Genomic DNA, 25029 nt, shown 5'->3' on the forward strand with positions numbered 1-25029 from the left:
GACAAATGTATGAAAAAAGGAAGACTTCAGCAGCTAAAACTGCCTCTATATCAGAAGTATCCCTTAATTTGGGGGGGGGGGGGGGGAATTTAGATGTAGACCAAAATTTTCACCCAAAAATAGTTTGGCTAGTTTGGACATGTGCCAGTGCCCCCCCCCCCCCAAAAAAAAGAAACTAATTTCAGTGAAAGATAGTTATTACTTCATCCTGAATTTTATCCATTAGCATCTCAGATCTCACCGCCCCCCTGGATGCATTATGCTTAAGTAGGACTACAAAACATAAGACTAAATGGATAATATTTTTATACAGAAACCTCACAAATTGTGCTTGAGCTGACAGGATCAGCCTTAGGTGAATGGGCCCCCAAAGTGTGTCTTCTCCAAAGGTCAAAGATGGTTGGCGTAGCTTGAAAAATACTATGGAATCCCATGGAAAGATGGAGGTTGATTTATTAGTTCCAGTAACATGAGTAAAGCGCTCCTTTCAAGATAAGGATTCCAGTTGCACCCATGCATAGTTTTAGATCCCAAGAATTAAACTGTCAGTGTATCAGTCCAGCTGAACAAATCCGAGGATACTAGATCCTTGCTGTTCTTAAAATAGGGCTGTAAAGATGACAGTGGGAACCAGCTGCTTTTGCCTTAATGGATTCAGTCTACTTAAAAAAAGAAGTACTAAAGGCTGTTTTTGCTATATTGCCCATGGCCGAATTAAGATCCTAAGATATATCAGGTCCCATAAGTTTATCAATACATAAATAAAAATGCTATATTTTTTAGTAATTATGTAAAACTTGAAATTTGTTTTAAAATATTTCTGGAGTCCTGGAATAGCTCAAGAATATACAGTGTTCCCTCACTACTTCATGGTTCACTTTTCACGGATTTGTTGTTTTGCGGTTTTTCAATAAACTCTAAAAGACTATTATAAATCATAAAAAAATTACAATTTACAGCCTAAGGAAGGGAGGCAGGAGAAGCCAAAGGGAGAGAAAAGGAGCCCAAGTGCCAACTGGAGGAGAAGGAGGCGATTTATCAACACACGATTGGTAGATAAAGACTTAAAATAATGTATAACTACTAAAATAATGTATAAATATTAAAATAAATATAGTGTCCCTACTTCACGGATTTTCACTTATTGCGAGTGGTCCTGGAACCTAACCCCTGCGATAAGTGAGGGAACACTGTAAACCAAATGAGGATCCCTGCTCACATACTGTGTATATATTTCATTATGTCATATGTCCCACCTAGGCTCACAACATTTCAAAGAGGTTTATATTTTTTCATACTATTTATCGAACTAGAGCAAAATCGGGCGCATAAACCTTGTCTCTTTTCTTAGCACATGCATAGCACAAACGTTTAGGTAGATTTGAAAGCTTTATTCCCTGTTGAGTTATTAGCTACCTTGTAAAATTCCCTAGGTATGGATTTAACTTCCTCTACTTGTAATTCCACCTCTCTCTAGTAATCCACAAGAACCAAAACCCTAAATATCCCATCCATTATAATTATGTTAATGCCCTAGATAGCTTCACCAGATAATCAGGTGTGGTTGATATATATATATATATATATATATATATATATATATATATATATACATACACACATACACACACACACACACACACACACACACACATACACATACATATACACACACACACACACATATATACATACACACACACACACACACACATACATACACACACACAAATTTAATAATATAAAAATATGGCAGTTGTCTTAATATGAAGGTAGAAGTTTGAAGTTAGTGTATTCTATATATTACAGCTACTGGTAACTTTCAATAAATCTCATCTGTATAATTCCTCTTTCTGTACCTTTTATTCCTAGTAATAAAAAGTCACCCTCATTGTCATTCAACTTCCATTCCAAAGATCACATTCCTTCTCTCACCCAGCATGCTCCACTACTGTACTTTATTCACTAATTCCAGGCTACCTTCACACCTTCATTTCACCTCTCCATTTGCATGCCTATAAAATACCTAAGGATATTTACTTTGCAATAAAAGTCTGTACAAACAGTGCCAAACAAATGTCACAGCACTTAAGGTATTATACCAGTCAGGACCAACTTTACCATTAGGCAGCGTGAAACAACTGCCTCAAGGGTCACAAGCTGTGGACACCCAGCACTTCTACCAGGATCCCCTGTCTGTTTCCCTCTACTGAATGTTGAAGCTGTATATAACCTACCCTGTACTCTTTAAACTAGCCCATTGGCGTTAATGACAGAGGAGGATGCTGTTCAACTGACTTGTCCAGTTAGCATCTGTCCTTGGAATGGGATATGTGTCTGATATCTTGTCCTTTGCTTTAGACAGCAAAAGGCATTGAGATAGTCCTTCTTCCAATATGTTCTGTTGCCACTAATGCACTTTCATGATACATTGTCTGCCTTTAAGTTGGCAACTGGGCAATCTAGCAGAATTTGGTCAAGGTTCAGTGGTGGACACTGGAGACTTTAAATATCCTGCAACAGATTGTGTTACTTACCAGGTGGTTTACTTAGATACAATATCTAAGTGCATGTTTGACTTTTGTGGATTCGATTATTTGCAGACATGATTAAATGTTCTCTTTAGGAATCTCTAGGTTGTCCAATGCAACTATATGGTCAATTTGCACCAGAAGCTGACTATAGAGCAACTAGCATGACACTATAGGACACTATAGGAAACTCAGGTTCTCAAGCTGTGGGTCCCCAGATGTTTTTGCCTTCAATTCCCAGAAATCCTAATAGATGGTAACCTGGCCAAAACACCTGAGGACTCACAGGTTGAGAATCACTGCTCTAGGTCCTCTAGTCCTCTATTTATATACCGCCCTTCTCAACCCCGAAGGGGATTCAGGGCGGTTCACTGTGAACCACCCTGAGTCCCTTTCGGGGTTGAGAAGGGCGATAACCGCAAATAAATAAATAATAGTGTGATTCAATTATTAGCTTTTGGCAAAAAACAAATGATGTTGGAAAACCTAGACATTCCTAGAAAGGAGTTCTGTCAGGTTAAAAAAAAAGCATTTTTAAAATGTATGTCTCTTCCTACCAAACACACACTTTTGCAGGGGCCCCATGCCCTAACCGCAGCAAATGTGGAGGACTGTCTATACTTTTCTCTTTGAAATATTTAATGTCTTAAGGAGATTTGACTGATTTTCTCCTCCTCCTCCTCCTCCTCCTTTTACCTAAAGAATTAAAAATGGTTTGTAGAAAAACACGAAATATTTGACCAGGAATGAAAAATGTTAGTGGCAGGTATCCTGTTGGTGACTTATGCTTGCATAGGTTCCAGTACAGATGCAATTGGACATTGTTGTCCAACAATTGAAATATGTCCTTATGTGTAGGTTGCAGAAATAAAGTTGCATGTGGTGCCATTTTGTATTCCACATAAAACCATGCGTTTCATATTTGTGTGCACACCAAAGGCATATAAAACTCAACTCCCATGCCTAAGATATGCATTATACAATGGTGCAAAAGTCTGTTCCACATGTATAGGGCAATATACACCTGCATCTGTCATAAACAGGATGCCAGCCAATACGACCTTGCTGAGGGCACTGTTTCAGCCTTCAGTGTCAACAGGTAAAAGGCTGGAAATAATAATAATAATAATAATAATAATAATAATAATAATAATAATAATAATAATAATCGCTATCAGGACCTCAAGATTGAACTTCAAAGACTCTGGCAGAAACCAGTGCAGGTGGTCCCGGTGGTAATGGGCACACTGGGTGCTGTGCCAAAAGATCTCAGCCGGCATTTGGAAACAATAGACATTGACAAAATTACGATCTGCCAACTGCAAAAGGCCACCCTACTGGGATCTGCACGCATCATCCGAAAATACATCACACAGTCCTAAATGCTTGGGAAGTGTTCGACTTGTGATTTTGTGATATGAAATCCAGCATATCTATCTTGTTTGCTGTGTCATACAATAAAATAATAATAATAACAACAACAACAACAACAACAACAATAATAATAATTCTACCCTATCTTTCTCCCCATGGGGACTCAGGGTAGCTCAGGTAAAGGTAAAGATTTTTTCATGACATTAAATTGTGTCTGATTGGAGTTGATGCTCATCCCCATTTCTAAGCCAAAGAGCCAGGCTTGCCCGTAGACACCTCCAAGGTCATGTGGCCAGCATGACTACATGGAGCACCCTTACCTTCCCACTGAAGCGGTACCTATTGATCTACTCACATTTGCATGTTTTTGAACTGCTAGGTTGGCAGAAGCTGGGGCTAACAGCGGGAGCTCACCCTCCTCCCCGGATTCGAACTGCCAACCTTTCAGTCAGCAAGTTCAGCAGCTCAGCGGGTTAACTCACTGTGCCATCGGGTGCTCCCAAGGCAGCTAACAATAACACAAAAAATCCATTTTAAAATCCAATACATTTTAAAACATGACAAATGCCAAAGTTAAAAAACAATTAAATATTTGTGTCATGAATGCAAGATACAATAAAAATACTCATAGAATTAAAATTACATTTAAAATAAAATATTCCTCAGCTTCTGTGATGACTCATGGGCCTTGTAGTCCTGTTCCTAGTACTATTGTGACAGATGAAGACGAAAACATGGGGTTTTCGCCGGTTCAACAAGAACTGGAGTCTCTTCACCTGCAGGATGTTGATGTTTGCCCTCAAGAATTCAGTAAACCAGCTCTTGGACAGTACTCCCCTCCGTTTCCCAGGAAGGAATTTTATTCTAAAGACAGGGGAGTCAGGGAAGCTAATCGGAGAAGTCTGAGAATCGCTGCCAAACAAATGGCTGATTAGGTCTGCTTCCCTTGGGAAATTCTAAGAAGTCATGCATCTGGACAGAGTTGGGTTTCGCTTCTCGTTCTCTTGGGAAAGAGTTCTGTTGGCGGGAAAACGAGACCCAATATAGGTGTTTGACGCGAGGGATTCTTTGCGGAGTCAATTGATCACCTTCAGGAGAGAGATCGTGTGTGGACTTCGTAAACCCAGTTCCTTGCTTCCCGGATCAAGCTTCATGCCTTGCCCTGCCTTGCGTTTTTACCACGGACTCTGCTTCATGCTTCATGTTTTGCCTTGTCTCCAGTCACGGATCTAGTCAAGAATCAAGTTTATTTCCAGCCTTGTTGTCAAGCTTCATTGGACTCTAAGACTCTGTCATTTCCCCACACTATTGCTTGGCAATAGTGTGTGTTTCGGTCAAGTGGATTAAAACTTTGAACTCTAATATCATTATTTGGACAATACATTTTTGGACTATATTTGACCTCATTTGAAAGGTCTGCTTCTGAACTATATTCTTCACTTGTTTTTATTGATTTTATATATTTCTTTAATAAAGATATTAGATAGAGACTGGCCTCTGTGTATGGTTATTGGTGCTCTGCTGCCAGGGTTCTGACAGCTTCCACTCATAATCTCCCCCAGCAGTATGCTCCTCATCCTCCCCCAAATGCCTGATGGCAAAGAAATGTCTTAACTTGCTTGCTATGCATTCGCTTTCACAACACTGGACTACAGGTGCCAATAATCCAACTCCCTCTAAGGTAGTTTTGTCTGTTTATATGGTTAATCATTCACAGCTGAACTGTCACTAATGAAAAATACAGGCTCTCCTAAGCCTTACTTCAAAAATCCCACTTCACTAGTCTTTTCTACCTCTTGAAATATACAGTGTCATCTGTCTGTCTTCAGTCTAACCCTTCCCACAGTTTTACTTGCAGTTTTCCATCAAAGCTGCATTACGTTCATCATTCAGTTGCCAAAGCTGAGGATATTGAAAAGTTAAGAGCATCTGTGAATATAAATAGCCCAATTTCCCAGGTTTTAGTATCATTATTTTCACAGAATGTCAGAAAAAGAAGAAAGACATCTCTAAACACCTGCTCTCAGATATTTGCTCAGTTTCCTTATCTCTCTTTTTCATTTGTTTTTTATTGTTGTATTGAGTGGTTACATTCATGACTGAGCGGGTTGTCTGAAGGAGGGAAAGGCCTCTATCTTCTTTTCCATCTGTTTTGTGTTACAGAGACTAGGTGCTCTTAAAGTGAGAAGAAATTAATAAATCCCAGCTGACTGAGAAAATGATGTTGTAATCTTGGCAGTGGGATTGCACATTGATCTGCCATCTTCAAACTACTAAACAAATATGCTTTTTGCAAGCACAGCTATATGGCCGTGTGCATTACTGGAAGTTCCCCTGTCTTTGTTAAATCCTTGTTCAAGGATGTCAGAAAGCAATTAATCCCGCAACCTTTCATCATCCTAGTGTGAGGCCACTTGCTAGAGAGACTCCTATTATGAAGTCAATGCTATGATCGCTCTTGTTGCCAAAACAGAGGGAGAGAACACATTACCAAATAAGATGGCATGGATTTATATGTGCCAATTTATATACACATATGTGATGATTTTGTCTGCATCTATGCTGTAGAATTGATGAAGTTTGACACCACTTTAACTATGTACAATGACATACATCTTTGGAATCAAGGGAACTATAGTTTTACAAGGTTTTTAGACGTCTTTGTCAAAGGGTCCTGGTACCCCAAGAAACTACAAATCCCAGGAATCCATTGCATTGAGTTGTGGCATTTAAAGTGATGTCTTTCATTTCCTGAGTAAAGCACAGCATAATTACCTGACTTAAAATGACGCATTTAGGGGTGCATTTACTTGCTGCAATGTGGTATATGCCATCCTATGCCAGTAAGGCCCTAATGCCCTTCTACACTGCATTGGACAAGTGGAACTGTCTCTACATAAGTGTTTTGACAGACACAAATCTGACATTAGAAATGGCAATATACTAAAACCAGTTGCAGAATATTTTAACATTCCAGGACAAATAGTAAGTGACTTAAAAGTTATGGTCCTTGGAGAAGGAAAGTAAAAAGGAAGGCTAGAAAAAGAAACTGGTGTATTGGATTATATTCACAAATTTCAATCCGTTAACTGAGGTATGAACAAAGATAATGGCTTCATGGCACACTACATATATTAATACAATGACCCACTGTATCACACAGGGCCGTAGCCAGAAAAAAATTTCGGGAGGGGTTTTGAAAATTTCGGGGGGGGGGGGGGGGGTTTGAACCCCTAGCACATACCCCTCCTCGCTACAAACCTGTCAATATCTGCTTGAGATAGTGCCTGGAGGGATTCTTAATGCTTTGCATCTCATAGACTTAGCATGGGGATTTGGTTAACCAGTTAAAATTCATGAGTAAACCAGGTTTTTTTTATAACCTGAAAATTTTGGGGGGGGGGGGTTGAACCCCTAAAACCGCCCCCTCGCTACAGGCCTGGTATCACACATATTAGAAAAAGAATCTTACCAGAGAGAGCTTTGGACCTTGGGACTTTTTGTAAGCAGATTTATTGCTTTCACATATCAGCATTAACTGACCACTGTAAAGATCCGAAAGACCCAAACAATTTTACTCAGCCCTTTGACAATTTAGGGCAAGGGTCATGATTTGCATTGTTCTGAACCTGACTGCATTTTAGCCCAATCCCACAACTATATAAATATGCTTTATGCATGAGGTCTTAATACTATTCAGTATTGCATCGGAACAAGTGAGTTTATATCCATGATATTTCATGGGAAAATCAAAAAACAATAGTCTTAAAGGTGTTGCCACATTTCTTTCCTTTCCTTCCCTTTCCTCCTTTTTGTGTCACAAAAGACTAATGTGGTTTCTTCTTAGAAAAAGATACTCATCATGTTTTATTTCTGCCTCTTAGAGGGATTTTATTTTCCGGGAAAGAGAAATTTGGTGGGAACGGCCATTCAGGAAATGTGAGAGACAGAGGACAGTTTGGCAGAGGTTCTTTCACTAATTTTCTTTTCTGTTGGGTCACTGAAGTGAACACTTAATTAGCTGAGTGAAAAAAGGATGTTTAATGGATTACAAGACTCAGGAGCCAGAACATTTCATCTTTTTTTGTCACTCCTTTCCTTGCCACCTGTTTATACCAAGTATTACTGCACATCCATGAAACTGATTTTTATTTTGTGCGTCTCCCTCGCTTCCTCATCTAATAATCACCTGGATTCATTTTGAGCATTCAAATAATATGTTAAAGATTGATAAAGGATAATGTGATGAAGGAGGAAATCAAGGAGGAAAAATGTTTTTTCTATTTTTGTGAGAAGGAAATGGACATTTTTGGAAAAACTGGAAAATTGCATTACTGACATCCTTTATAGGCTAAAGGTCATTAAATTCCTTTTAAAATATAAAACATATTATGTACATTATGTATATCAATGTTTCAACAACAGTAACAAAGAAACCTAGAAGACATCATCAACGTTAGTAAGACAAAAGATGTTCTGTCTCTTCCTGTTCACCATAGTGCCAAGCAGACATCGAGCATTAATTCCTATTTAAAAGACTTGTGCAAGTCGCTAGGTTGCCCATGGCTTCTTTTGTATCGAGAATAAGTTGTCTATTTGGCACATAACCTTCAATTATCCTGATCTGGCAAAGATTAATTTTCTTTCATTCTGCTTTGGGGGAAATGAGCACTCCTTGCAACTGCTTTCATGAGTGATAGCGACATGCCATCAAGATGTTAGACTACAGTTCTTATAATCCCTGATTTTTTTTTCATGTCAGGAGCAACTGGAGTTGCTTCAGGAGTGAGAGAATTGGCCGTCTGCAAGGACGTTGCCCAGGGGATGCCCGGATGTTTTTGATGTTTTACCATCTTTGTGGGAGGCTTCTCTCATGTCCCCGCATGGAGCTGGAGCTGATAGAGGGAGCTCATCCGCACTGTCCCTGGGTGGGATTCGAACCTGGCAGCCTTCAGGTCAGCAGCCCAACCATCAAGTCATGAGGCTGTTATCCCCTTGGCCATCGGAGGCTCCATAATCCCTGATCACTGTACATGTTAGCTAGGCATGGTGGAAGTTGGAGTCTAAAACCATGGCAGAAACATGTCCAGAAAAAAGAGACTGATGCATGAACCATTATTCTCACACATTGCTATTTCAATATGCTTGCACTTTGCTTGTTAGAATTGGTGGATACTGCCCACATAAAATGTCCATAGTTTGTGAAGTAGGAATTTTTCCCTATTGCACACAGATAATCCTGACGCTGCCTCTGGCCAGCAAGAGCAATTAACAACCTCAGATTCCAGCCAGCAGTGAAAGTGAGGATAACTGATCCTTTGTGCCGGTCAATTGCCAGCTGCCAGGATCTTCCTGCCCACCCATTTAACAAAAGGGGACAAAGTGAGAGCCGCTGGGAACTGGGTCATGGGCAGTTCCGCCACTGTACAACTTCCTTAATTGAGACTGCAAAGGAAACTCCCAAGTGGCTGGCAGCAAAGACTGTGTGCCAAAGGAGTAGATAAAGTACTCCCTGTGTTTGGTGTGGTTTCGGCAAACAGGCACAAGTCCTCCGTATCAAGGGTATTGCTACAGACAGGTACTGTTTCCCTGAAAGAGACCAAGACGACTAACATTGTCTAGCTTACAACTGTGGGCAGGAGCAATGGTTGTGGCAGGGAAACAGAAAAATATTAAATTAAGTATTGCTATATTTGCTTATCAGATCATACCATTTGAAGGTCCAGAGGGTTATGGTTGCCACCTAAAGGGAATCACCCCATCAATACTGGTTAAGTGTGTCTGTGTGGAGAGGTATGGAGCTGCATCCTGGTACCCTCTTTGTACAATGTCAGGAAAGAAAGTTACATTAGCATCACCTCCAGTCACATTAATTAGAAATAGGGACTGTGCCATCCTTAGCCAAATGTGGCTTGGGGAAGAGATGCCCACTGCAGTTCTTGAGGTTCCTACTGACCCTTCAGGCTCCCAGACCTCTTAATTTTTCTCCCTGTTATAAACTATGGAAGGTATACATCTTATACAAATTTAGTTATATATTGTACATGCCTATTTGAAGCGTCAATGGAGAGGGACTTTCTGATTCAATATAGCAGAGCAAACTAGAGAGTTTAATATACCACCCATAGTTTATAATGGGGTGGGAATTATGCAACCCTCCAGATATTGATGAACTGCAGCTTCCAGAATCCCATATCGCACTGGCTATGCTGGCAGGGCTATTAAACATTGAAGTCCAACTATATCTAGATAAGCACACAAATACCATGCCAGTTTAAATCCTGGCCATAATACAGATAGTTATTTCTCAGCCGTGCTGTTAAAATTATTTTACATAGAAAGTTAGCCCAAGACTGAACCTAGGTATTTGTGCATGCAAAGCATCTGCTGTATCTCTGAGCTAAGAAGCCTCTCTAGATTTGAACACATCCATTCAAAGAATATTGAGATGTCTTCAATATTCTTTTAGCAGCAAAGCCTAAAAAATATTGAGAGCATTTCATTTAATATTCTCCAAAGTGATGTGTTCAGATTTGTCTCTTCCACCCACCCCCTGATAGTAAACTGCAAAACAGCAACAGAAAATTCAAAGCTCTGCCTTTGTGCATGCTACTTCATTAAATGGTTTGTAAAAATTCCTCTGGAGCATTTTCCTGGCCTTTTTGCAAAGGGTGAAAGGCAAAGTATACAGAAGTGTTCAGATTTGCACAGGTCAGTGGAAAAGCCAAGGATTAGAATTCAGGAGCCAAAGTTTCCAGGAATACAAGTTGGTTTATATAGCTTGTCTAAAATCCCCTATTCTCTTGAACAGACCCTGTACACAATTTCAGAACAAATGCATTAATTTTCTTCTGTCAAATGCTGGCTGGCAGGGGTCTCAAACAGACTCTGTGTCTGTCAAACTGTCTTCAACATTTCATTTTCAAGCTACCAAATGTGGCTGGTAGCAATAGCAACAAAAAGCCAGTAACTGCGGGTGACTCCACACATACCTTGTGACAACAATGGAGATTACCGTAAAGAAAGTTAAGACAGACTTCCTCTCCATGAAGTTGTCTCATCCTTTTTAATTAAGATGGTGGCTATCATCACAAATAGGAAATTGGGCATTGTCTTACACTGAATCTGGTGATTGATCTATCTAACCTGGTACGGTATGACCCCTTGTATCTGCAAGACTGTTACTGCAGCTTCATTTATCATGACTTATATATCATTTATATGGACTTTCTGGGCATTTTTTAAATCTCTTCGGTATGCTTGGGCTGGAAGTTCTTCATTTCAATAGGGTTTGCTATTATCCATGGTTTCACATATCTATGCAAAGTACGAGGATACTTTGCGTAGATATGGATACCGCGCCATATTGTATTATCAATTCTCAACTGGTAGCAATGGCTCTCCAGGTTTTCAGGAAGGATTATTTTTCAGCTCAACCTGGAGATCACTGTTTTTCCTGAAAATCTCCCATTCATGGAATAATTAGGCTTGGCTTTTCTTAACTTCTGAAATTAGATCAAATCAGCATGTTTAGTGTGGTATGGTAATTTTGGGTAGTGAACTCTTTTAAGTTAAATGTGTTGTCTAAGGCTTTCATGGTTGGAATCACTGGGTTGCTGTGAATTTTCTGGGCTGTATGGCCAAATTCCAGAAGCATTCTCTCTTGACGTTTCATCTGCATCTATGGCAGGCATCCTCGACAGCCCTGAAGACCCTGACTTCTGCATAGCCTTCAGGGATGCAGAGCCCGGACAGGTAGGAAGCAGCCAGGCTTTGAAGCTGCAAGGCTATTCAATGCTAATCAAAGTGGCCAATTGCAACATTCACACTTGCCTCAAACAGACAAGAGTTCTTTCTCCCACCCTCAATAAAATTCCACAGATATATAAACTCCACTAGTTTCCAAAAGACCTCACAACCTCTGAGGATGCCTGCCATAGATGTAGGCAAAACGTCAGGAGAGAAAACTTCTGGAACATGGCCATACAGCCTGGAAAACTCACAGCAACCCACACTTTTAAAGTTAATTTTATGGTGTATTAAGAAGTGTTTCCTTTTGTCCCTTCTGAATCTCATGCCAATAAGTGTAATAAAATGGCCCTATGTGCTAATATTCGTAGCAAAGGAAAATAAATCCTTTACCCAAGTTTTCTGCTACCTCCATTGTTTTGTAAACCTCTGCTGAATGCCTGCTCTGATCATTCTAGCTGCCTTTTGGAACATCTTTTCAAAAAAAATTTTTGAGATGTGGTGATCATAACGGACTATTGTATTTCAACAGGAACTATGCCACTGATTTTGTAACAGCATTAAGACACTGCTGTTTACATTTAAATAAAAATACTCCTAGCACTTCAGTTTCAACTTCTGTATTGGAGGTTGGGATTTCCATTAAGCTATCTGACAGGACTTCAAGGGCCTTTTTTGTGGTTAGTCATTGCTTCTTCAAAATGTATCACCATGCACAGGAAGGTGGGGCTATTGAACTTAAATAGTTTAACCTACACTTTCCAGCAGCCGATGATGGAGAAGTCATAGTCTGAAACACTTGAAGGACCAAAGCTTCCACACCTTTGACATATATAGCGTTTTCTTTAAATGTTGAAAACATTTCAAACAGCTTATTTCAGAAAATAAAATCAACCTTGTAAGGTAAGTAAGTTGGGGAATAGTGAGTGACAATAATAAGTCACTTAACAGTGAAATACCAACACTTGTTCTCTAGCTGTACGGTAAATCATTGGCTGACTGAAAGATCATCAATGAATCCCAGGTACTGCAGGGTATATTTCAGAAGAAGGAACTAGCAAAACCATCTCTGAGTATTTCGTGACTAAGAAAATCCTATAAAATTCATGGTGTCACCACACATCAACTTGAAGGCATGAAAACACACAACACTACATTTCTTTCCAGAAGCCAAAGTGAACTAAACAGGTCATGTTGAAAGGAGGTGACTTATTAGAAAGAAGGCAGTGCTTTTGTAAAATAGAAGGGAATAGAAAAAGAATAAGAAAATAATTCAGCTAGAAAGATTGAAAGAAGTCACTGTACCTAAGCAAGGATGTTTGACTGGTATGCTTGGAAGTTTAATTCAAAGGCTTAGCCATGTTATTCTTGATCAGTATGCACTGCGATCTTGGAGACCGAGGGCACAGCTACACTGACCACTTAGCTCAGTTTCAAACCAGCATAGAAGAAAGTGGTATCAATGTGCAGATGATTAGACTGGAAACCCTGGAACTGGTTTGAGGCCCAGATGGTGTTTGGCTCAAACCATTACCAGGACCCACAGCATCCTTGAATGCTTTTTAAAAAAACAATTCCCTCCCACATATTGTACATGCGCAGATCAGTCGAGTGTCCACACAGCGATTCACCTTTTGCAAAGCTGATTTTGCCTTGCAACTGGTTGATGCTGTAGTGCACTGATGAGTATTATGGACTTTCTTTTGGACTTTCCCTTGCTATTGCTTTTCTTCGATTAAAGTCCTTAAAGTGCACTGTGGTGTGCTTTCAGGCTGTGTATAGTCACCACACTTGCCCGTTGCCATTAAGCTGCATAGTGGGAGCTGAAAAAAAGAAGTTGGTGGCATGCGTTTTCATAGACCAGGCATGGGCAAACTTGAGCTCTCCAGGTGTTTAGTGTTCAAAATAGCAACCTCTAAAGCCTTTTACTATTTGTTAATGTATATATTTGCTAACCTGTACTCTATGTGTACTGTATGTGTATGGCGCTCAATGCAGTCATGCCGGCCACATGACCTTGGAGGTGTTTATGGACAACGCTCTTCGGCTTAGAAATGGAGATGAGCACCAACCCCCAGAGTCAGACATGACTGGACTTAACGTCAGGGGGAAAACCTTTACCTTTACCTTTTTACTCTATGTGCATGTTGATTTGCCAATCTGACTGTACCTCTTCGGTGTGGGAAGGGTTATAGATATGTGATTGTACTGAGCATGTTCAGACTCAGGACTCAGTTTTGTATTCAGCATGTGCTATCCCTCAGTGGAGGTGGATATGTATCTGCTTAACACCTCAGTGGAGGTGGGTGCATGTTGCTGTTTGGATTTCAGTAGAGAAATATGACTTATGGACTTTAGTGAGTAAAACTATACATAAAGACTTTGGACTATTGATTAAGAATGATACCCTGTATACTCAACACACAGAGAGAACTACATCCTATCTATAACTGAACTTTAATAAGAAATGTGCCTGTATGGTGAATTAATACAAGATGTTTGTAAGTAAACAAGATATGCTATCTTTCAAAGAAGTCTTTGTTTTTTAAATCTCTGAGTGCATATTTTAAACTAAGAGGTTTCAAGGGAGTGCATATGTTTTGGGCAACTGCAATTTCAACTTCAAAGAAACAACCATCCTCTGCTAACCAAATATATTTTTGTAGTGGCATGTCTTTGTCCTTGGTAGTTCAAAGACATGGTTCTTCAGTTTAACAGCTGAGTTACCCATGTGCCATTACATGAATGCTTATGACTATCACTTGTTCAAAGGGTTGACTTCTAACAAGGTCATGCTTTTCTTGACTAGTGGTTTTCAAAAGGTAGTCTCCACATGTTCATGGAGATTCACATTTACCTAATGGATATGGCATCACTTTCTCTTTTCAATAAGATCATGATTGCCATTTATTTCCAAAGGGATATCTGCACAGAGACTGGGTGCAGTTATTTCTAGTAGGTCACTGGCAAATTTGGGCCCTCCAGGTGTTTAGGGGCCCCTGGTGGCACAGTGTGTTAAAGCACTGAGCTGCTGAACTTGCGGACCAAAAGGTCCCAGGTTCAAATCCCTGGAGTGGAATGAGCACCCGCTATTAGCCCCAGCTCCTGCCAACCTAGCAGTTCGAAAACATGCCAATGTGAGTAGATCAATAGGTACCGCTCCGGCGGGAAGGTAACGGTGCTCCATGCAGTCATGCCGGCCACATGATCTTGGAGGTGTCTAAGCTCTTTGGCTTAGAAATGGAGATGAGTTGAAAGTATATAAAGTTATATATTTAACTGTGAACAGGTTTTACCATGTTGCTTAAGAAACATTAGAATTTGGTAATTACTTTAATTCTGTTAAAGTTGAGAAATATATAGAGCACCAACCCCGAGTCGGACTTAACGTCTGGGGAAAACCTTTACCTTACCTAGGTGTTTTGGACTTCAACTCCCACAATTCCTAACAGCCTGTAGGAGTTGAAGCCCAAGATAACTGGTGGGCCCAAGTTTGCCCATGCTGCTGTGCTACAATATCCTTTTGCCTCTTGGAAGTTTCTCATTCATAGGGCCCCCTGAAGTTGAAGTCGACTGGATGGAAGTCGATTAACAACAAACCCGCCCACTCCATGCCTGCGCTTACTCCCGAGTAAGTAGCCAAGCCTGTGCCCTCCAGCCAGATCCAATGGGGCTAGATTTCCCTCGAAGAGGGTTGAAGGTCGCGTGGGTAGGCTGGGCTCGAGGGCGGGGCTTCCAGGTTCCAGCCGGCAATCCAGGCAGGCCCCCGAGGGAGCGTCCTTCCTCTTCAGGCTGCTCAGCATCCTGGATGCCCAAGGAACTCAAGCCACAGCCACAGCAGGAAGTGCCGGGCGCTTTCTCCCTTCCATCCAGGTTTCTTGCCCAGTTTGTGGTTTTGCTTCTTGAATAGTTGCCGATCCGTCTGTAGGTCTGCAGAACCCGCCTTCCCTCCTCCCCCGGCTTCGTGGGCCAGAGGAGGCATGCCGGCGCGCCTGTCCCGGGGATCTTTGCTTCTCCTCCTCGTCTCCCTCCGGCTCTTCTCGGCTGCTTTCGCCGGCGGCTGTGCCAAGCTGGGACGGTGCTGCGCAGGTAGGAGCATGGCCTGCGTGGGCACCGGGTGGCGGCCCGACGGCTCCCATGGGCCCTGCTACTGCGACCAGGCCTGTCCGCACACCTTGGACTGCTGCCACGATTACCGGCAGGTGTGCCCAGGTACGTCTTTGCAGCGGGCAGGTGGGGAGATGCATGGCTGAGAACTCCCTATTTATTTACAGCATTTATATTCTGCCCTTCTCACCCCGAAGGGGACTCAGGGCGGATCACATTGCACACATAAAAGGCAAACATTCAATGCCATGACAGAGAACAGAGACAGAGACAAGACGCAGGCACCAGGCTGGCCTCGAACTCATGACCTCTTAGAGTGATTTGTTGATTTGTTGCAGCCGGCCTCCTTTCCAGCCTGTGCCACAGCCCAGTCCTAGTGGTTATGCCTATGGTAGGAGCCCCGGTGGCGAAGTGTGTTAAAGCACTGAGCTGCTGAACTTGCAGGTTCAAATCCCGGGAGCGGAGTGAGCGCCCGCTGTTGCTCCAGCTTCTGCCAACCCAGCAGTTCGAAAACATGCCAATGTGAATAGATCAATAGGTACCGCTCCGGTGGGAAGGTAACGATGCTCCATGCAGTCCTGCCGGCCACATGACCTTGGAGGCGTCTACGGAGAACGCCGGCTCTTTGGCTTAGAAATGGAGATGAGCACCTACCCCCAGAGTCAGACATGACTGGACTTAATGTCAGGGGAAACCTTTACCTTTTAGGCACGGGCAAACTTCGGCCCTCCAGGTGTTTTGGACTGCAACTCCCACAATTCCTAACAGCCGGTAGGCTGTTAGGAATTGTGGGGGTTGAAGTCCAAAACACCTGGAGGGCCGAAGTTTGCCCATGCCTGGCCTATGGAGTTTGGTGGGTGTGTCTGGGAGTTGTTGTCCCTCACCCCAGACGACTTTTCCAGGTTGCTGTGAGTTTTCTGGGTTTTATGACCATATTACAGAAGCATTCTCTTCAGACGTTTCACCCACATCTATAGCAGGCATCCCCAGAGGTTGTGAGGTGCTGGAAACTAGGCAAGGGAGGTTCATATATCTGTGGAAGACCCACTACGAAAATCCAACAAATGCTACATTCAGCAAAGGACAAGAGGATCCTCTCACCTCTGCAGGAGTCTACCGTATACCATGCAGCTGTGGACCAATCTGCATAGGGACCCACCAAACACAGAATTACCCAGACACAAATCAAGGAACATGAAAGGCACTTCACCCAGAGAAGTCAGCCATAGCAGAGCACTTGATGAACCAACCTGGGCACAGCATATTATTTGAGAACTTACGTAGAAATGCTGGACCACTCTAACAACCACTGTGTTAGACTACACAGAGAAGGCATTGAAATCTACAAGCATGTGGACAATTTCAACAGAAAGGAGGAAACCATGAAAATGAACACAATCTGGCTACCAGTATTTTAAAACTCTAAAATCAGGTTTCCAGAGTCCTAGGGTCCATCTACACAGTAGAATTAATGCAATTTGACCCTACTTTTAACAGCTGTGGCTCAATGCAGTTGGATCATGGACATTCTGATTCTGTAAGATCTTTAGCCTTCTCTGCCAAAGATTGCTGGTACCCCACTATCTCCAGATCCCAGGATTCCATAGCATTGAGCCACAGTAGTTAAAGTGGGGCCAAACTGCATTATTTCTACAGTGCAGATCAGGCATGGGCAAACTTTTGTCCTCTCCAGATGTTTTGGACTTCAACTCCCACAATTCCTAACAGCCAGTAAACTGGCTGGGATTTCTGAGATTTGAAGTACAAAATACCTGGAGTGCCAAGGTTTGCCCATACCTGGTGTAGATGCAGCATAGTCCAGGGCTCAAGTCAATGCACTACATTGATTCTCTGAGTATCAGAAAAGACTAGATTGACCAGGCCAATGATTCTTAATCCCTGATTTTTCAGCTGTTTTGGACTTCAACTCCCAGGATCCCTAGTCAAGGTCAGCTAATCTGGGAATTGAAGTTCAAATCAACCTACCAGAACCCCTAGGTCAACCACCCAATGGACAACTTTGGATTTTGGATATTTTGGGATTCCTGATATGGTCTGTGCAGCCTGTACTTCATTGTATTGCAAACTTCTTCACATCAGAAGTATTGAGATTTACTATTAAAGAGTGATGCTTGCCAGCTCTGATGGCTTTAAAAAGATGAGACAAGACATCAGATCCCATCAGATCCTGGAAGGTAAGCAGAGTCAGACCTGGTTAATTCTTGGAAGGAAGCATCAGATACTATAAGCTATATTTCAGAGGAAGGAACTGCTAAAAACCACCTCTGAGTATTCCTTGCCTAAAAAAACATCGCTAAAAAATTCATAGATTCATCTTAAGTCAGCTGATGGCTTGATGACTTAAGCATAAGGATTATGGATGGCTACTAATTGTGAGAGCTATGTATTAGCTATGGTATCAGAAACAGTACACCTCTAAAGCCTAGTTGCTGAGGAAGGTGAGTTGTTAGTTCTGTTTTACCCATTATTTTTATGGGCTTTCTAAAGGCCACTGGTTGGCCTCTGTGGGAAGTGGAATGCAATACAAAACAAGCCTCCTCTCTGATCCCGCACATGGCTCTTCTTAAGTTGCCTTCCAGCTGCCTTGCCCTGAATTAAATTGAGTGCAGTACTGATGGACAGCAGCTGCCCTCGGTCTCATATTTTTCTGCTATCCTTTTAATATGATCAAATGTCAGAGGATGGAAATCAGAGTGGACAAGAATGCTTTATATGCTGGTCCATGTTCTTGTTGTTGTGTGACTTCAAGTCATTTCTGACTTATGACTCTATCACAGGTTTCTCTTGTTCAGAAGAGAGCTTGCCTTTGCTTTCCTCTGAAGTGAGGGAATATGATTTGGCCAAGGACATTCAATAGGTTTCCATATCCTAGTCTAGAGTTTTGGTTTATTTTATGTTTTAAACTATAGGTTGAACAATACTTACCTGGAATTCTGAAATACTCAAAAATCCCAAATCATCCATCTGGGTGACTGAGACAAAGTGACACCTTTGCTTTCTTATACTTCAATCTACATAAAGTTGGTTTAATTCACAAAATTATGAAAATATTGTGTATGAAATTACCTTTAAAAGGTAAAGGTTTCCCCTTGACATTAAGTTCAGTCGTGTCCGACTCTGGGGTTTGGTGCTCATCTCCATTTCTAAGCCGAAGAGCTGGTGTTGTCCGTAGACACCTCCAAGGTTAATGTAGCTGGCATGACTGCATGGAGTGCTGTTACTTTCCCACCAGAGTGGTGCCCATTGATCTACTTACATTCGCATGTTTTTGAACTGCTAGGTTGACAGAAGGAGCCTTCGATGGCTCAGTGTGTTAAAGCACTGAGCTGCTGAACTTGCAGACCAAAAGGTCCCAGGTTCAAATCTGGGGAGCGAAGTGAACGCCCGCTGTTAGCTCCAGCTTCTGCCAACCTAGCAGTTCGAAAACATGCAAATGTGAGATCAATAGGTACCACTCCGTCGGGAAGGTAACGGCGGTCCATGCAGTCCTGCCCGCCACATGACCTTGGAGGTGTCTACGGACAACACCGGCTCTTCGGCTTAGAAATGGAGATGAGCACCAACCCCCAGAGTCGGACACGACTGGACTTATCTTTACCTTTAGGTTGACAGAAGCTGGGGCTAACAGCTGGCACTCACCCCACTCCCTGGATTCAAACCGCCAACTTTTCAGTCAACAAGTTCAGCAGCTCAGTGGTTTAATCAGCTGCACCAATGGGGGCCCTGAAATTACCTTACCTTCAAGCTATGTGTATGAATTGTATAAGAAACATAATGGAATTTTATGCTGAGAGTTGAATCCCATCACCTAGCTATCTCATTATATATGTATAAGAAAATATAACTATTCCAAAAATCTGAAAGAATCTGAATTCCAAAACACTAGCAAAATCGAATAAAATAGCACCTTGAACCCGATAGTGCAAATGGGATGGAACCAAGTGCGAATCTGAGATACAGGGAATTGAACCAATTTCTTTGCCAGGTATATAATGTGATAACGTGCATGTATATGTACAAGCTGATAATCTGAGTTACTGCAGAGGAGGGATTTGAACACAAGACTTCAAAGCTGCCCAGCAGATTTACACTAATACTTTGTCAAAGACAACCGGCCAACTATTAATTTGGTGTACAGGAGGGTAGCATATTGCTGGAGGTAAATGATTATCAGAAGGGTAAGACACTTGTTCGGCTCCAGATGCTGATGAATTTCTATTCCCATTATCCATCATCATGGATGCACTGGTGGGGACTGATGGGAAATAGACTCTGACAGCTTCTGGTGTGCTATAGGCTTATTCTGCCTTGATTACCAAAATTTCAGCTGTGATTGAAAAAAAACACATGCAGGTTTTTTTCACTCTTTTTGACCCATTGAACCCTCAGTCTACAGGGCATGGTTTTATTATTTCTCTTCCCCACTGACTTGTAAAGCCATGCTGACAAACCATTGGGTTTCTTGCCCAGCTTTCTATGATCTTGTTGGGTGTTTTCTGCACAATTTTGGAGTTGGTCTTTTTGAGCTGTAATGGTGAGTTTTGATTTAAGTGATCAAAAATTAAGAATGTTGTTCCTTCTGCAAGTGCAACCTCCTGCTCTCATAGTTATATAGTTACCTTCATTCACAAACTGCACACAAAAACTTTCAAGAAACAAAGGTTTCATCAGGAAGCAAAACAAAAACAGCAATGTGGATATTGTAAGTGGGAAAGTTCAGACCAAACAGAAGTCATTTAACACATGTGGGCTGTTAAGCATTTCTTATGATCACCAAAATAACCTTAGTTATATCTCAGTTTTATTTACTTTCTCTCTCTGTGCCTAGCTCCATCGCACACACACTCATTTTTAACCCCATATTTTTAAGTGGTGCCATCTTGTGGAGTTTTGCAAAAATAGCAGTGGATTGGTTTTTCCAAATGTAACACAGTTGCCTTAAAAATTTCCATATATGACTCCATTTATGTTAAAAAATATTTAACTGTTCTAAATGTTAGTTTGCTACATGCTGTATAGAACACCTAGTTTCTATATGGAAGAGCATTTCAAAACGATTTCTCCTAACTGTCCGAATGCCATTGTACTGTCTGGTCTACTGCCTTTTTTTGCTTGTGTATGCTGCTAGAACTAGCCCAAAACATTTGACTGTCTGGGGCACCTTCTGCCTGCTGTATCAAAATAGGTAGTATATAAAGCTTGCAAAATTATTTTGTCAAATGAAGCCAAAAAACCCTATAAGTACCTCTCCACCTTTGACAATAAAACTAATAAATTAAAGAACTAGCCATTTGGTTTCCCTTTCATTACCTTTCTAAATTTCCTGCCTGAGGCAGCAACATCCCTTTGCTTAAGAGTAAAGCATGTGTGTTTTTGTGGCCCTACTGGTCAGTTGAGAAACGTCATCCAAGGGTGCATCTATACCAGGCATGGGCAAACTTGGGCCCTCCAGGTGTTTTGGACTTCAACTCCCACAAATTCCTAACAGCCAATAGGCTGTTAGGAATTGTGGGAGTTAAAGTCCAAAACACCTGGAGGGCCCAAGTTTGCCCATGCCTAGTCTACACTGTAGAATTAATGGTTTAATACGGCGCTTCATGCAGTCATGCCGGCCACATGACCTTGGAGGTGTCTACGGACAACGCCGGCTCTTCGGCTTAGAAATGGAGATGAGCAACAACCCCAGAGTCAGACATGACTGGACTTAACACTCTAAATGGGTTCCTGAGTCAACTCAAACACAAATGACCTCCTATATATACAATTGAAAATGAATCAGTACAGTAAATAATATATCTGGCAAATTAGTATACTGTTTAAATTCACAGTAATATCAAACACCATCAAATGGATTGTCCCATATACATTGAAATGCAGTCGGCGTTAAATTCACAGTAATAACAAGCAGCCTCAAATGGATTGTCCAATATACATTGAAGTGCAATCGGCGTTGTATATTCTAATGCCGAGAAGAGTAAGTTCGCCACGACCGGTTTCGGCCCTGCATCAGGCCTTCCTCTGGTGGTCTGAAAATAGTTACGTACACTAACATAAGTAACAAAATATATCCATAAAACATCATCCATTGCCTAATACTAACATGGTTCCAAACTTAACACTTGTTCTCTTTAGAGATACATGTCATTTACATTATGAAATGTATATCAAAGACACCAATAGTTACATACACAAAATATAAGTAACTACCTATCCATTGAATAACAACTATAAACAACATTGCAATATACTTACATAGTTCCAAATTTAACACTTGTTCTCCTTAGAGATACCTGTTTTTTACAGTGGAATCTAGGTCAAAGGAACAAGGAGTGGCCATAAGCATTAAAGAGTTACAAACATCCAAAAATTTGTTTTTAAACAAATTGTATATTTCTAAAACAGTATATACTCACGGGATACTCTGCTGTGTGTTAGGTTCTAATTGCGAGTATGAAAAGCATCAAGGGGTTGCCTCAATTTAAAGGGGAAGATGTTAAAGAAACAGAAAGGTTTATATGAAGATATAGAAGAAATACCACCAGATGGTGCTATGAGTACCCTTATTGTATTGGGTGTATTCAATTAGGGATTTATAGTATGCTAAGGTTCTATATATAACAACTGTATGAATTTTGTTCATTTAAGCCCTGTGGATGTTCTGTCCGTAATCTGAAAATCCAATATGTTTCCCTTTGCAAAAGTTTATTATTGAAGTCCATATGTTTGGATTGTGATACTACTTCCAGTATGTGGTATTTGAATGATTCAGGACTATGCTGTAGATCACAGAAATGTTTGTACAGTATGGATTCTCTGACATGATTTCGTATTTTGCTCCTGTGCTCTATAATTCTGCTCTTAACTTCTCGACGAGTCTGCCCCACATATGATAAATAACAATCACAAATTATCATGTAAATAACCCCTTTGGTTGTACAGGTGGCAAAATGGGGAAATTTAAATTCGAATGATAGATGTTGGTGTGTCAAGATTTTGGTCTCTATCAATTGGCTGCATACTGAACAATGATGGCAGCGATAGTTGCCCACCAGATTAGATTTTACAGTCCGGGGCCTATTGGTTATGTTTGAATGTACCAATATATCCCCAATATTCCTTGTTCTTTTATATGCTACCAAAGGGGGTCTATCACATCCAGGGATGTCTCTTATTAAGTTCCAGTACTTTTTAACAGTTTTGATGGCTAGATTGGACAAACTTGTAAGTGTGAGTGGCCATATCAATCTGTCTACTCCTGGTCTAATTTTGTCCTCTAGGAGTTTAGATCTAGGAATACTGGCAACCTTCGAGTAGGCTGATTGTATTATGGACTCTGGGTAACCTCGATTTCTGAACCTGCTTTTTGTCTCTTCCATTTCCTGATTGAAGTCCTGTAGGGTAGAGGAGTTGCGTTTAATCCTGAGCATCTGTGTAAAGGGTAAATTATTTTTTAATGCCCAATGATGGTAACTGTTGTAATGTAACAAAGAGTTTCTATCAGTGGTTTTTCGGTGGTTACTCACTTTCAATCGATCATTTTCCTTTGTAACCACGACATCTAGAAAAATCAAGGATGTAGAACTGATGTTTCCTGTAAATTTAATTTTGAGGTGAATTGTATTGATCCAGGATAATAACGTTACTGCCTCCTGATGTGAATTAACAATGATAAAAATATCATCAATAAATCTACAATATTTGATAATGCCGTCCGCTACAGGGTTCTTTGTGTGATTCAAGATAGTTTCATTCTCCAAATTATCCATGAATAAATTGGCTATCGCTGGCGCGACAGGACTGCCCATGGCTACACCTTGTATTTGGAAATAGTATTTTTCATCAAATTTGAAGTAATTTTTTTCAAGAATAATATCAAGAAGATCCAACAAAAAAAAAAAAAAAGGTGGGAGGGTGGTGATTAGGCCTCCTGTTCAAGGTTGATTCACATATATATCGTGCCTCCTCTAACGGAATATTGGTATACAGTGATATTACATCTACAGACATCAGGACTGCATCTGTTGGGATCACCAAGGATTCAATAATGTTAATAAAATGTTTTGTATCTCTAACATAGGAAGAAGTCTGTTTCACAAAAGGTTGTAAATAGTGGTCCACAAATTTAGCTAGTGGTTCTAAGACTGAGCCCGATCCGGATACAATAGGACGGCCAGGTACCGGTCTGATGTTTTTATGTATTTTGGGTAGAGTATATAGTACAGGGATTCTGGGCCATGGTGTATGTAGAAATTTATATACATCCTCTGATATATATCCAAGTGCCAGCCCTTCCAATGTCACCGTTCTTATAATTGACTGGATATGGTGTGTAGGGTCCCGTTCTATATTGAGATAATGTTCTCTTACAGATAATTGTCTATGGATCTCATCCATATAATCAGTGCGGTTCATTAATACTATGGCTCCACCTTTATCAGCTGGCTTCCAAACCAGATCTTTGTCATTAGCTAAATTGTGAAGGATGTGCCATTCCTTACTGGAAAAATTTGTACTGTATGATCTTTTGTGCTTTATAATTGTACAACATAATTCTTCAGATACTGTCTTCTCAAAAACTCTGAGGCCAATATGGTCAGTCGTAGGAAAAAAATTACTCCGTGGTTTGAAAGTGGGGGTAATAGGGTTTATTTTGGTTCCAAAATGATGTCTTAATCTAATGGTGCGAAATAACCTAGCTAATTCTATTCGCATCCTAAATGGATTATACTTAGGTTTAGGGACAAATGATAGACCTTTGTTGACAACCTCCCTCTCTTGAGGGGTTAGAACTCTTCTAGATAAATTCACGACTAGGTCTTCCGTTTGGCATTTGGAGCCTCTTGAAAAAAACGATTGGGTCTATTCCTAGTACGCCCCGTACGTCTGGGTACCCGAATGTTATCACTCCTAGTAGAGGCCATGCTACGTCCTGAACTGTCTGACATGGATTCTGTGTCTTCTTCAGAAGTATATTCACTAAACCTTACTTGTTTTTTAGAATATTGGCGTTTAGAGTATAGCCACTGGTAAACTCTGTTATTGTTGTAATCATTTTCATCCCGCTCAAACTTTTTAAGTTTGAAAGATCTAAGTTGTTGGGAAAATTCTTTAAGTTTACATGTTATTTACATGATAATTTGTGATTGTATTTATCATATGTGGGGCAGACTCGTCGAGAAGTTAAGAGCAGAATTATAGAGCACAGGAGCAAAATACGAAATCATGTCAGAGAATCCATACTGTACAA

The 25029-nt window shown here is 40.9% G+C and overlaps 2 protein-coding genes across 2 annotated transcripts in view; one reads left to right on the forward strand and one right to left on the reverse strand.

The window, feature by feature from the left end:
- Window positions 1-15335: 15335 nt before the first annotated feature.
- LOC100565305 (somatomedin-B and thrombospondin type-1 domain-containing protein) overlaps window positions 15336-25029 on the forward strand; it is a 36171-nt gene continuing 26477 nt past the window's right edge. The window contains exon 1 of the mRNA XM_003220646.3: window positions 15336-15866. Coding sequence (XP_003220694.2) covers window positions 15635-15866 — 232 coding nt within the window. The 5' untranslated portion in view covers window positions 15336-15634. The remainder of the gene's footprint in view (window positions 15867-25029) is intronic.
- On the reverse strand, window positions 21549-23674 carry LOC134298501 (uncharacterized). The gene is made up of 2 exons (XM_062978923.1): window positions 22035-23674; window positions 21549-21808 (listed from the first exon to the last, which is right to left on the reverse strand). The coding sequence occupies exon 1, from the start codon at window positions 23585-23587 to the stop codon at window positions 22391-22393; it is 1197 nt and encodes a 398-aa protein (XP_062834993.1). The 5' UTR covers window positions 23588-23674; the 3' UTR covers window positions 21549-21808; window positions 22035-22390.

The sequence above is a fragment of the Anolis carolinensis genome, chromosome 4 (assembly GCF_035594765.1).
Source record: "Anolis carolinensis isolate JA03-04 chromosome 4, rAnoCar3.1.pri, whole genome shotgun sequence".
NCBI classification, from domain to species: Eukaryota; Metazoa; Chordata; class Lepidosauria; order Squamata; family Dactyloidae; genus Anolis; species Anolis carolinensis.